This window comes from Triplophysa dalaica, chromosome 13 (genome assembly GCF_015846415.1).
Source record: "Triplophysa dalaica isolate WHDGS20190420 chromosome 13, ASM1584641v1, whole genome shotgun sequence".
Lineage (NCBI taxonomy): Eukaryota > Metazoa > Chordata > Actinopteri > Cypriniformes > Nemacheilidae > Triplophysa > Triplophysa dalaica.
In genome coordinates this window covers 8,543,073-8,557,089 of record NC_079554.1, presented here as the reverse complement: position 1 = coordinate 8,557,089, position 14,017 = coordinate 8,543,073, and the positions used below count along the sequence as shown (strand labels likewise).

At 37.9% G+C, this 14,017-nt stretch overlaps 1 protein-coding gene across 2 annotated transcripts in view; it reads right to left on the bottom strand.

Moving 5' to 3' along the window:
- Positions 1–2,026: 2,026 nt before the first annotated feature.
- The window catches only part of trappc8 (trafficking protein particle complex subunit 8), a 46,697-nt gene continuing 34,706 nt past the window's right edge, over positions 2,027–14,017 (bottom strand). For both annotated transcript variants that reach the window (XM_056764247.1, XM_056764248.1), the window contains 7 exons: positions 13,934–14,002; positions 13,584–13,633; positions 13,278–13,481; positions 11,865–11,966; positions 4,468–4,610; positions 3,297–3,386; positions 2,027–3,217 (listed from right to left, as the gene is read on the bottom strand). In XM_056764247.1, coding sequence (XP_056620225.1) covers positions 2,983–3,217; positions 3,297–3,386; positions 4,468–4,610; positions 11,865–11,966; positions 13,278–13,481; positions 13,584–13,633; positions 13,934–14,002 — 893 coding nt within the window. In that variant the 3' untranslated portion in view covers positions 2,027–2,982. The remainder of the gene's footprint in view (positions 3,218–3,296; positions 3,387–4,467; positions 4,611–11,864; positions 11,967–13,277; positions 13,482–13,583; positions 13,634–13,933; positions 14,003–14,017) is intronic.

Genomic DNA, 14,017 nt, shown 5'->3' with positions numbered 1-14,017 from the left:
ATCTGTGGCCATGATGTCACTTGAAAGACTGGTGTTGGCTTACCTGAAAGACATCACGGGACCTTTACTGGACCCCCTGCAGTTTGCTTACAGAGCAAACAGGTCTATGGATGATGCTGTCAACATGGGAGTGCATTATACCTTACAACATCTGGACAGACCAGGGAAATGTGCAAGGATCCTGTTTGTGGACTTCAGTTCAGCCTTTAACACCATCATCTCAAGACTCCTCCAGACCAAACTAAACCAGCTCTCTGTTCCTAGCTCTGTCTGTCAATGGATCACCAGCTTTCTGACAGACAGGCAACATCTAGTGACAATAGGTAAATTCACATCCAAGAGCCGTACCATCTGCACTGGTTGTTCCCCAGGGATGTGTGCTCTACCCACTGCTCTTCTCCCCTAACACCAATGACTGCAACTCTACTGACCCTTCTGTCAAGCCCCTTGAAGTATGCAGATGAGACTACAGTTATTGACGAGTGTCATCGTCTCATGACGAGTCTGCCTGCAGACGTGAGGTTGAGCAGCCTCCCGTCAGGTGCAGTCATAACTGGAGCTGTGCACAGCTTTTCTGTGTCTCAGTGGTTAGAGCATGGCACTAGCAATGCCAAGGTCATGGGTTCAATCCAAGGGAATTGCACATGGTCAGGAACAAATGCATAATACAATGCTATGTAAGTTGCGTAAATGTTAATGTTTAACAACCTGGAGCTAAACACCTTCAAAATAGTGGACGTTAGGAGAAACACCCCGGCACTCAACATCATAAACAGCACTGTGGCCGCAGTAGAGTCATCCAGATTCGTGGGCAACACCATCTCAATGGACCTGAAGTGGGAGATTCACATTGTCTCTATTGTCAAAAAAGGCCGGCAGAGGCTACTTCGCCAGCAAAGGAAGTTCAACTACAGGAGCTGCTCTTGTAGGTCTACTCAGCTGTCATTGAATCCGTCCTCTGCAGCTCAGCTGCAAAAACTGACCTCCAATGACTACAACGGATAGTCTGGACTGCTGTGCGAATTACTGGCACAACCCTCCCCAATGTACAAGAAGTCATCCAGACCGAGTAAAAGAACTCTCAAAATCCCTCTGGACCCCTCACACCCTCACTTTCTCTTTGAACTGCTGCCATCTGGTCGGCGCCACAGAGCACTGTGCACCAAAACCACAAGACATAGGAAAAGTTTCTTCCCTCAGGCCATCTACCTCATGAACAGTTAAATGTTCTACTGTGCAATAAAAACACGTGCAATACACAACTCGTATCTATTATATAGGTTGTTGAAATAATATTCAGCTATCCAACTTCGCCTGCATAACTTGTATATAATACAGTATAATTTGTATATAGCACAACTGTAAATACAATATACTGCCTATTGTCCTTTTGTCAAATGTGTATTGTCTCTCACATATTGATTTTCTAGGTTTTGTTACCTGTGGGTTGTCACTCTTTTAACCTGTATATGGACTTGAAGCTTCGGTCACTAAGACAAATTCCTCGTGTGTCCAAGCACACTTGACTATAAAGCGCTTTCTGATTCTGATTTAAGTGTAAAACATTTGATGTTTCAGCTGCCAAGGCCAACCAAATGATGACTGAAGAGTGGAGCTTTCTTTTCCAAGAACTTGTGTGTAATAAGATTTGTGCAATAAAGCTTCTAACTCGGCAGATCACTCACCACAAATGGCAAAGGGTTTTGGTTGGAGTTTCAGGGTTACAACATTTTACAGACTTCGGACCAAGTGGTCATGGTTTTGCAGCCAAACCTTGCATACAGTAAAAGCACGGTACACCAGGTACACTGAATACTGTATCTCTCAAAAATAACAAGAAATGAATAAATAAATAAAATACATTAATAAATAAGACTAAAGTCCATGATCCTTGTGTTAATAGTTACATAATAGAACTAAGCAACTTTTGCTCAGTATACTAAGCAAAACTATCTAAAGTAGATTACTTTTCCAAAAATAAACCAAACATTAATACATAAAATAGCAACAGGCAGTCAGGTTCTTGGTTATTGGTTACATTTTATTCTATGTACAGTAATTTGTTATAAATATAATACATCATTTTCTCAGAAAAGCAGTCATGTAGATACATTTAAATAACAGATTATTGGAGTGATGAGATGAACTGAGGTGGTGGGACACGTTTGGTTGTAGAAAATTTAAATTCGTCCAGTGAAAACATCACATCACAGCCCACTCACACACAGATGCCCAAACAAAAATGTACCCTCACACAGGCAGTGACTTTTCTCCTCTTGGTGTCACAGTTACGTAGTCTATGCTGTTAGGGCAACACAGATTCTGCCATTTTCTTATTGGGTTACGAACATTAAGATGGCTCTTCACCAAACTACACCGATTCCACTGACTTCTCATAAGGTCACAGAAATTCCACTTAAGTCCTCATTAGCACACAATACCTCGTCCTTTAAGAACCTGAGATGATATCAGGTTGCGGCGTTTAATTTTGCCAGATTAAGGAACTGAAGAGATGTTTTTTGTTACTGTGGCAACAGGGCAAAGTAGAGAACCGTGAGACAGACAGCAGGGCAGTATAAGGCAGATGCATAGCCATTTCAATGTACATTACAACATATGTGGGCAAATCATCAAGTTCTAAAAACAGAAATGTTACATAAAAGAGAAACCCTCAGATGATACATGTTTGAAAAGAAGATAAATTAAGATGGGGGAAAAAAGATCCAGTCACACTTTAGACGCACAATTCGTTGCATTAAGACGAAACACCTAGAAGAGTCTGTTTGTGTTTACCTCACCATCGCAGGTCTTACGAGCACATCAGATGCAGTGTTAAATTGAAATATTTGTGTATTTTTTTTATTATTTTAGATTAGTTTTAGCAAGAAGTACAAAATCTTGGAAGTCCGCTTTCGATATTTAGCTGTGCCAAGTCTTTAAAGAAGGAAATGTTGGATCAAAGTTAGAGAAACGTTGAGTTACTCAAACGCTGTTGATGATAATGAGGGCAGGCATGGCGCTCTGCTGGCTGGTCTCACACATAGCGCTGGTCTGTGCCATCTTGGCGAAGACACGAGGCGTGCCCAGGTTATAAACTCCAGCCTGGAAGAAGCATGCCTTCAAGGAAAGCCTGTACACCTCTTGTGCCTGCAGTTGTAACTTATATTGGGTTTGGCCAAGCCAGGTGAAAGAACCATGCACCTCCAACGACTCTGGGCTGAGAAAGACAAGAACAGATGTAAACATGCCTGCAGAGTTAAGTATAAATTTAGATTTTGTCCAAACCAGAGATGTACCTGGTGGTTTTGTGTCGCAGATCAATGATGACGTCTACCTGAGCCAAGGAACAGTTGGACAACGTCAGGGTAACTGGTACCATACATAAACTGTGGAAGAGAAATTATTTTAGGCACAGAAAGTCTTTGCCGCTTAAGTTAGGATTCTAGACCTAAGCCTTGACATTTTGAGACATTTCTGTACGTGATGCTTTGTGCCCTCCACGGAAGTAAACCAAATAAAACGAAAGACTTTATTCTTCTGGTGGATAATGCAGAACTTCAAACTAACGCCTCTGAAGTCTTTAAACAGACAAAATGGATATTACAACTTTGCATTGTGGAATATAGCAGTCTTTACTTTCATCTGAATATTATTTAGATCAACAGATCTTAAGACTTTTGTTAATCCATACCCCTGTGGGTCTTAGTGTTCATTTTACGCATCAATATGTTTAACTTCTTATCAATTTTTTAAAGTGACAGTCTACCCCAAAATGAAAACTTTGTCATTTACCTTCTTGTCAATTCAAACCTGTATGACAGAAAACAAAAGAAAGATATTTTGAAGAACCACGGCGGTAACCCCTTATCTCCTATTGCATAGATAAAAAAATCAATGCAGGTCAACGGTAACCGCCATGGTTCCAACAATCTGGAAAAATATATTTTTTGTGTTCTGCCGAAGACAGAAGGACATACAGGTTCAAAATGACAAGAGATTGAGTAAATAATGTTGCAATTTTTATTTAAGCGTGACCTATCCCTTTAAGCTGTTGTTAAGAATCGTTCCACTCATCTCCTTCCTCTAAACCTTTCTGAAGCTATAGCTTTTGTAGGGTAAAGTTTGTTCGTGTTAGTCTCTTGAACACCACTTTGAGTTTGTTTCGCGTCTGTAACCACGCAAAATAAATGAGCAAAGTTATTTGTGTTCGCACACCAACACCAGACAATGAGTGATGGCGCACTTAATAGTAGACATCTCATACAACTAATACAGTTTATCTCCCTCTTTCACGCTTTCCCACAAACACACCTACTTTCCCCGCATCACTGCAAAACTAGGCCAGACGAGCGTTCCTGTGTCGCATAAGAACATGGCTATATGAGTCTTATCGCCTCGGAAACACAGCTGGTGGATTTTGGCTAACCGATTTGTTTCTTTCAGGTTTTTTTTTGCTGTGTGCTTTACCTCTTTTGTGGAAAGGGATGATCATAAGACTCGGGGTAGTGAAGACAGGTCTTTATGAGGTGGGAAAGCTGCTCCAGCGAGGGCTTGCTTATAGGGGGCAGGACGTCTGGCTTGAACTTCAAAAGCACCATCTCCTGAGTCTCCTAATTGACAAATAAAAATCAGTCACAATCAATCTGAAAGCATCAGGGAAATGTTTCAACAAAAACTTTGTAAGGAAATCTTGTATTCAGGGGGATGTGAGGGGGATTGAAGTGTTACTAAGTGTGCCCACACAGGTTAAAGACCGAACGGAGACGGTGTGACAGAATGAATGCAAAAGGGAGAAAAGCACGTGCTCACGTGAGCTTTCTATAAAAAGACTTTGAGATCAACGTGTGATGCGATTCCCTCACGTGTGGGACTTTCTCTGGCGTGAATGAGTGTTGCTATGCAACGGCGTGCAGACAGAGATGTCAGACCGGATTCAAGTCCAAAACAAAGAGAGTCAGGAGGAAAATGAATGAAAGATCACAGAGCAAAAGAACAAATGCAAAGAATGAATGAGGAGCATAAACGCCAAGAAGCTTTAATGGTGAATTCCAGAAGTCTTAATTACGTCGCTGTCCTTTTAACCCTCATATGTGACCCTGGATCAAAAAACCAGTCTTAAGTTGCACGGGAACATTTAAAGTTAAAGCCAAAAATACATTGTATGGGTCAAAATTATCAATTTTTCTTTTATGCCAAAAATCATAAGGATATTAAATAAAGGTCATGTTCCATTAAGATATTTTGTAAATTTCCTGCCTTAAATATATCAAAACTTTATTTTTGTGAGTGGATGACCAGAAACAGTGCCTCTTATCTTCCACTTCAAAGGCAATTTTCTCAATATTTTGATTCTTTGCACCCTCAGATTCTAGAGATTTAAACAGTTATATCTCCGGCAGATATTATCATATCCTTACAACCTATACATCAATAAAAAGCTTAATTGTTCAGCTTCAAAATATGTACAAATATTGATTTCGTAAAATGTACCCAAAAGACTGGTTTTGTTGTCCAGGGTCACATATGTCTAAATTTGCTGTTTTTCAGGAAATGGAAAAACCAATGTACTTTTTAATACTTTATATTGGTAATATATTTGCGAAACCCAGTGACAAACATAAAGGGTGATTAATAATAATGATTTATGAAAATAAAAAAAATTGAGACACAAGATTTCAGAAGGACAGGAGAGACATGCAGATTTTTTAAGGAAATGTCCACAAAAAAGACTCAATGAGTGTGTTTATATGCAAAAAATAAATGGATATCTATTAAAATTCAGCTTATAAGAAACCTGTTTTCACGTGTTTACATGCATATTAATAAATCAGCTACACAGAAAACCGCATTTGCATGGAAGTTTGTGACTTGCCAGGTTTCTTGCATGCAGTGACACCATCGATAGTCGGTCTTAAAATTAAGAATGCCTCGAGAAAAACAGTCAAAAGCTGTTTTTAATCTCTCTTCTCATGTCCGCAGTACCTGCAAATGCTATAATATTTCTTAATTTTGCCGTTTCTAAGTCAACTTCATGATTCGAGAGTGGACTTTTACGCATTCATTTACTGTTACTTCCGTTTGAGACATGCGCACATTAACAAAACGGAGACATGGCTTTTAAATGCAGCACAAAATCGGAGTAATGGGCAAAAAACTAACACTGATGAGCGGGTTTTGCTTACGCCGTTTATGAGCTTTCCCCGATAAAAGAAAACCATTTTACACGTTTACGTGACCTTACTTGTTATCAGTTAAGCATAATCAATGACTTCATTAATATGGACAACAATATTCCGATATTAACACGATTAAGACAAGACTCGGAATAAGAATGTACCATGTTAACAGATCTTTTTTATTACCTTCATCCGTCCAAAGTCATAATCGTAGTAAACACATCGAATTACGACGTGTGGAGTACTCCTATTTCAGTCGCATCGTCGAAGTTCAGTATACACATGTCACATCTTAATCGCAATATTACCGGCACTTTGCGTCAGGATATACATACACGGCAGTGGTCAACCGTTTGACGGCACACAAAAGAGCTTGGATTCAAAGCTTGTTTTCCGAAGAGGAAAGGAGGATAATGTTATCAAGTATTAAAGAAATTGATATTATGAAGTGCCTTAATGGGCGTAAGAGCAGGACTGGCGTTCTGGAGGGAACATTGGATAGAGTCCTGTGGGGATGCAGTATAATAACGTATAATCGATCTGTGTACCAAAACATGTAAAACGGGAACATGAAAGTTCTATTCTTAAAGCCACTCATGTAAACACCTTAATCATAATATTGTCTAACTCAGAATAAGGCAAATAATTAGATTACTGATGTCAATATAACCGTAGTCAATGTCACGTTGTTACAAATCTAAAAGACTTTCTTGCTTAAAACACAATTTTTTTTTTTTTTTACTGATTCATTCATTGTTCTCATTTGCATGCGTGTATATTTAAACAAGAAATAATGAAATTCAGTTGAACTTAAAGACAATAATAATAAAGACATTTGATTTTTAAAGACACCATTCACTGAAGGGTCTATGAATCTGCTGTGGAACACAAAAGAAGATATTTTGAGAAAGGTCCCAGTGGTTTTGTATTGATACAATGGACGTCCAGGGGTGCAATGTCGTTTGGTTCCCAATGCTTTGCAAGAGAAAGAAAGTTAAAAACGTTTGGAATGACATGGCGCCGATTTTTTTATTTTGGGGTGAACGCTCACTTTAATACTCAATATTGTGTTTCGCGTCACACAAGTGTACACACACACACTTGCATCCATGTGCCACAGATACGCATTTAGATGTACAGTTGCCAAATCACCAGGGAACAGTCACTGAACACCCACACAGAACTCTCAGATTCCTTCACCTTGCTAACAGACCATATTAATTCCTTGCGAAACACACACACAAGCGCACACACAAGCACACACACATACAGACAAACTCCCACACAGTCCTGCTTTGTTGGCTTATATTCATCGTCGCAGAGCTACTGTACATCAGCAAGAATATAATAATAATGTTCCACAGTAAACAAATAACAGGTTAATACATTAAGTATAGTTATTTCAATCTACAGATAAATAAATTGGCAGATGAATCGTCTGAAGGTCAAAGCCTACCTCATTGATATCTGGCTCTCTCACCGTTTAAAGTGCTTCTGAATAAAGTCACTTTATTCTTTGCTCTGTCTCATTTGGAGAAAAGAGAGAAAAAATAAGAAAAGACTTACGGCTTTAGAGATGATTGTGTTGAGGTTTTTTTAGTTTGTATTCAAGGACTTTAAGAACTTTTTTTTACCACAGGGTTCAGGGAACATAACTGTAAAACTGATGCTTGTCATACAACCTAATGTTTTGTTATAGCGATGAGGTTGCGAATTGCAACCAATAGCCCTTTTCATACAGCAATGCTGGTAAATTACTGGTTAGGTCATTTTGGTAAATAACTGAATTCGATGGAATTCTGTCAATTTACCAGTAAGTCAACATTCCCACAGCTGTCTCAAAACAACAGTAATACGCACTCAAAATATAGTTTCTTTATAAATAACTGCAATACAACCGGATTTAGGTTTGAAAATACGTGTGATTTTATATCCAAACGAACGCAGTCTTGTTGACACTTGGATCATACACTTGCTCTTAACCAAGTACACCGCACCCTGCTGCTCACGTGTGGTGGAGATGTAGACAGTTTACGGTCACTTTGTGTAGTTACGGTAACAAAGATCTGCACATGAGTGACAAGAAGACAGAGGGGGAGAACTAAAGTGAGATGAAAGAACTGCTCCGCTGGCTTCTATTCTTTATTCTTCTTGTTTTGTTTCTGTGACTGAAGTTGGATACCTTTTATGTTTTGTCGTTCGAAATCTGCCTGTATGCGGATGACTGTGACGATGCTCAAGCACTCTTATTCTACACGAGGGAAATAAAACAGCTTTTGCTTTGTGTCAGTCCTCTTTTCTGGTAATTCTATTACTTTTTTCTCTATGCATACCAACTTTGTGTAACAATAGGGAGATTAAAAGCTTATAAACTGACCTGAACTGTATGAGGACAAATGCAGACACGCGATAAAAAAACTGAAGGCAGAAACAGTAATGTTCATACATACAGATACACAGAAGGTGCGCGAGGAACGAGAGCAGTTTGGCGAACACATGAAAAAATTGTTAAGCACTGTTTTGAACAACTTCAGATCAGAAATGTGAAGAGATACAGAGCGTCATCTGCATCACACGTTGTATGTGCTCTTACCGGTAATCCTCATTCTTCATTCACACAGCGTCTCGACCTGGTAATGTGCTGGTAACTCCTATTACTGCTAAATCGGGAATTCTGATTTACCGGAAAGGTTCCGTTCACACAATCTGTTAACTGTTGCCAATTTATACCAGTAAAGATCTGTGTGTGTGTGTGTGTGTGTGTGTGTGTGTGAAAGAGACTATTGGCACAGTCAACCTCTCCACCCTCCCTTTCCAAGCAATACGATGGCTGACCCAGCACTAGGATGTAGTCACATTTTCGCTTGTTTGCCAAAGGAGATAACGTATTTATGAAACGCGCTCTGTAGAGCAGTTTGTCCTTTTAGGGCTACTGTAGAAACAACATGGTGAATTCTATGTAAGGTGATGTGTGAAGATAGAAATAACTTATATAATTTAGGGTGATGTTTTTATTAAATTAGAATATGGTCTTTATACACCTCTGAAGATGTATAATATACTGCATTTCTGTCAATAAATCCTCTCCAAAATAACTGGACCTTTAAAGTAAGAAGAAGCTTATATCACCGTTTTTGTTTAACATTTCAGAGCCTAATGAGTTTGTGTACACTCAGAAAACATCCATTCGTGACTAATTGAATTATTTCATTACTGCATGTTCTAAATGACAGAACACACTGTATATATTTAATTCAGTTTGTTGTGCAAAAAACTGAAACCACACACCTCATTTCTATTGCTTTCTAGTTTGTTACCTAGTGGAAAATGAAACATCTGCACATAGAAAGGGAGTGCAACCAATTACCTCCATAAAATATCACACAATCATACACTAACAAGAACTCGTAACACATAAGCAACTGCACAACAAGGCCCTGGCAACAACCCAGAGGACCCTTGCATTGGCAGTGTTTTAAGTGGCAACAATTTTAATGGTAATTTTTCTAATGCTTTGCCAAAAATGCAGCAGAAATGACAAACTGAGATGTTTACACATGGCCTTCCCTTTGTCCTTAAAATAACTCTATTATTCAGCCATTCATCGCCGTGCGTGAGAGACATTTCCAACAATGCAGTTCGCTAGCTTTTAGGCTTTAACAACATATCAAGGCATCCAGTCTTACCAATCATCTGAAAGGTTTATCTCCTTTTCATCCTTGCTTGCCTGGCATACACTAAAAAATATTCCTTCAAACGTTCTTGAAAATGTCAAACAAAGCAAGGTCAGAAGACCCAAATTATTCCATTGTTCACAGTTTTCATTCAAAGTGCTACAAAAGAATCAAGGTTCTGATGACACAAAGAATGTGAAACAACTTGCAATGAATATGGTCAAAAATTCTCAAGTGTTATGTCCTTTATTAGTGCTACACTGAGAGATTTACATTGACTTCCATTAAAACCTGACTGTTTCACATTGGTCTTAAAAGGACAGTTCAGGGCCGGCCCAAGGCTTTATGGGGCCCTTACCAGAATTGTATTTGGGGATACCCGTGGCCCCCTTACAATCGACTATTGTCAATGTTAGATTATTTGCAAGCACACTTTAAACCTAACACACCTGATTCTATTAGCTGTGTTTGGGATGAAGGAATGTGATAAAAACAACTAACAAATGTATTAAGATTGTCAAAACATTTGATCATTTCTTTACATCCAATTTCAGGTAACCTGTCCCTTTAAATCTTGAGCACACGCCATCGTTCAATGCATTTAACTATTTGTAAATGTATTTAAAAAAAAAATGTTTAGCCACAACCTATAGACACCCTTTTAAAGCGACACAGCCCTTGAGGATGATTTAATCGTAATTTGTTTTTACTTGGTGTATTTACTTGATAACCATCAAATAAATTTAGCTACAATATGCACATAATTATTCTTAATCTTATGCCAAATAAAACCCTGAATTGACAGATAAATGACTTGAATCACGTAAATGACATATTTTTCATCTAAATTAGCATTTGGTCGTTTGCATAAATGAATACTGTCGGATGTTCAATATTCTATGTTTAAACACTGAACAGTTGTCAAATATTGAATGTTTTTAGTCGCTTACAGTATGTCCAGTAACTCCCGCATTCTCTCATTTGACTGGCCACCTCAGTTATTTTGAAATTATAACATTGCTTTTAGTCCGTAATTTAATTTTTTTTGACAAACGAAACATGAAAAATTGTGGGTACAGCGTGACGTAAGAAAATAGAAGCGTGTTGTGAATTTATTACAAAAAGTTGTAGTTTCATGTGCTATTGGGTGCCCCTAGTGGTAGCAGGACGGTTTAGTTCACTTAAAGGGAGGGCCGGCTCTGGGACAGTTCACACAAACATTTTAATTCTGTCTTTATTTTCTCACCCTCAAGTTGAAGTCACTATTGACTACCATTCATATATACATATACATATGACAATGGTAATCAAAAGTGCTGCAAAACTGTTTGCTTTCCTACATTCTTCCAAATATATTTTTCTTTGTTCATAAAAACAAAGACATTTATACAGATTTGGAGCAACTTGAGGGTGAGTAAATGAAGAATCATGGAAGAAATAGCCTACCTAAAGTGTATCTATAGTGTATCTATATCATTCATCTTTACATGCAAGGTCAAACATGACCTAACTAGCCTACTTGCATTCAAAATATCAATCATTTGTCCTCAAAAATGTATTGTTTCGCTTCAATAGACGCTTATTGACCGCCTGAAAGCACATGGATTAGTTTAATGACAGATAAACATTTTGTTCCTTTTTTTCCCTTTTTTATATTCTAATCAATGGTGCATACCACTGGTGTTCTTCTGAAACATTATATCTAAATATTTTGTAATTAGCATTTTACGCCATAAATGATTATTATTAGTCACCCATAGCGAACCAATAAAATGTATTAATAAGTTCTTGTCAGCCTTGACAGTGCATTATGTAATCACTTAAAAAAGGTTTTTTTTCTGAAAAACAGCAAGTTTAAACATGTTTATAATTGATACGTTTATATGATTTACATTTGTCTTGCATGTGCAATGCGTTGGGATTGGCGTTTAGGTTTGTTTGGACGCAGGATAATTTGTAAAGTGTCAGGATTTTAAGGCAGTTTTTGAACAGAGCAACTGTGTATGTGTTGTACCTCTTTCTGTGAGAGCGAGCAGACCTCTTTGCCAATGGTTTGAAGTGCAACGTGAAGCTGTCCCTCTAAAATAAGCTGCTTGTTATCCTCCACAACATATGCCTACAACAAAAGCAGCATGGGATTTAAACAAGGTAACACTTAAAGGGATACATTACCCAAAAATGAAAATTCTTTCATCATTTACTCACCCTCAGATTGTTCCAAACCTGTATAAATGTGTTCTGCTGAACACAGAGGGAGATTTCTGGAAGAATGTCCCCAATTGACTCCTATAGTATTTATTTTCTCTACTATGGCAGTAACTGTTGGGTGAGATCTGACATTCTTCCAAATTTCTTCCTGTGTGTTCAGCAAAACAATAAAATGTATACAGGTTTGGAACAATCTAAGGGTGAGTAAATGATGACAGAATTTTCTTTTTTGGGCGAAGTATCCCTTTAACTCGAACAACAAAATAAGCACATTCAAATGAGTAATCATGTTAATTGCGTTTTAATGCATTATTTAAATCTTACACTAGCTTACCTCTTCTTTCACTAGAATATTATCATGACAAGCATGACAGAAGTTTTCAGCCTTTCTGTGACAGTAACTGATTCACAATGGACAAACTACCACATGACACAATGGTCTGATATGTCTGCCAATTTGTGAGTCAAAAAGATCCAAATCTTTGGCAAAAAGATTCATTTTATTAAATCATAAGAAGTAAAAATCATTTTCTCAATTCATCATATAATGGAAGCTGTAGCACGGTGTTTACAAGCCTGGCAAAGTTTAACCTTGTGGTGCTATTGACCATTGACCATTGACCGAAAAATTCTACATTTCAAAATTTACTTGCTATGTAGAGACAAAATTTGAAGAGGTCCTAAAAAGTCCTTTTTACTCCTGACTGCCAAAGGGAATGAAGGACAAAATATTTTATGAAGCCAGTATACCGAATAAAAAAAAACTATAATAATTATTGCATTAATATTACTTAAAACCATACAAATTCCCTTGAAATCTGAAATATTAACGTTTTTTTTCTTTAATAGGGCTATCAAACAATTAGAATACATTCTGAATAAAAATGTGTGATTACATAATATATGTCTATGTACTCTGCATATTCATTTAGTGATTATAAACACACACACACATATTGAGGAAATAATTAAATGATGTGTAAATGTTTGCTACTTTTGATATGTTTCTTAAATATACGCATTGCATGTGTATGTGTTTATAAATACCAAATTAATATGCACAGTTCATATACATATATTATGTCAGAACAAACTTTTATTCTGGATGCAATGTATTACGATTAATCATTTGACAGCCCTAAATATTAAACCAAAAAATACATCACATTGATTTTACTGGTATGAAATTGCTCAAGCCACAACCATTTCATTAGTCTACCTTCCAGAGGACGATGATGTCCAGCTCTACTTCGCTGCATTTTTTGATGATACTCGTCATGCAGTCCTCATTCGTGTTCTGTGGCGTGAGGCTATGTCTCCGCATTTGATTGGCACCGCCTGTGGACACGCCCCCTCTCCTGGGTTCAGGGGGTAAACTCCTTCGGAAAAAGAAGTCAGCGCATGGAGTGGTAGAGCTGACGATCTAAAGAAAAGAGAACAATGACAAAAGACCAAAGTCAACGTTTGTTTCGTGGTATCAAGGACTTTGTGCTTAATAGAAGTGACATCACAATGGCTTTCTTACTTGATCATTGCCAAGGTTAAGGTCGGCAAAGGTGTATTTTTCTACTGCACCTGAGGTAGTTTAAGGATTAAGATGAAAACATGATCAGTACGGGAGTAGCTGACAACGTATAAATTGTAGTACTACCACTATTACTACAAAACATGATTAAAATGCTGTTTTATATAAACAGGAAAGCAAACAGTTTGCTGCATTTTTATTGGTCGAGATTAAACCACAATGCAATGCATTGAGAAACAAAGCAGATATAAAGACATCTATTTGTGAAGGAGGGTGTCAAAGTGAGATATGGTTTGAAACAGACAGGGCTTTGAATGGGTTTATGAATGTGTATGAACCGCCAGCCCCACCTTCCTCTGTTCGGCATCTGATGGCTCTGAAGCACAGCTTCCCTCTCTCCCTGCTGGCCAGCTTCGAGTCTGCAAACACAAGAT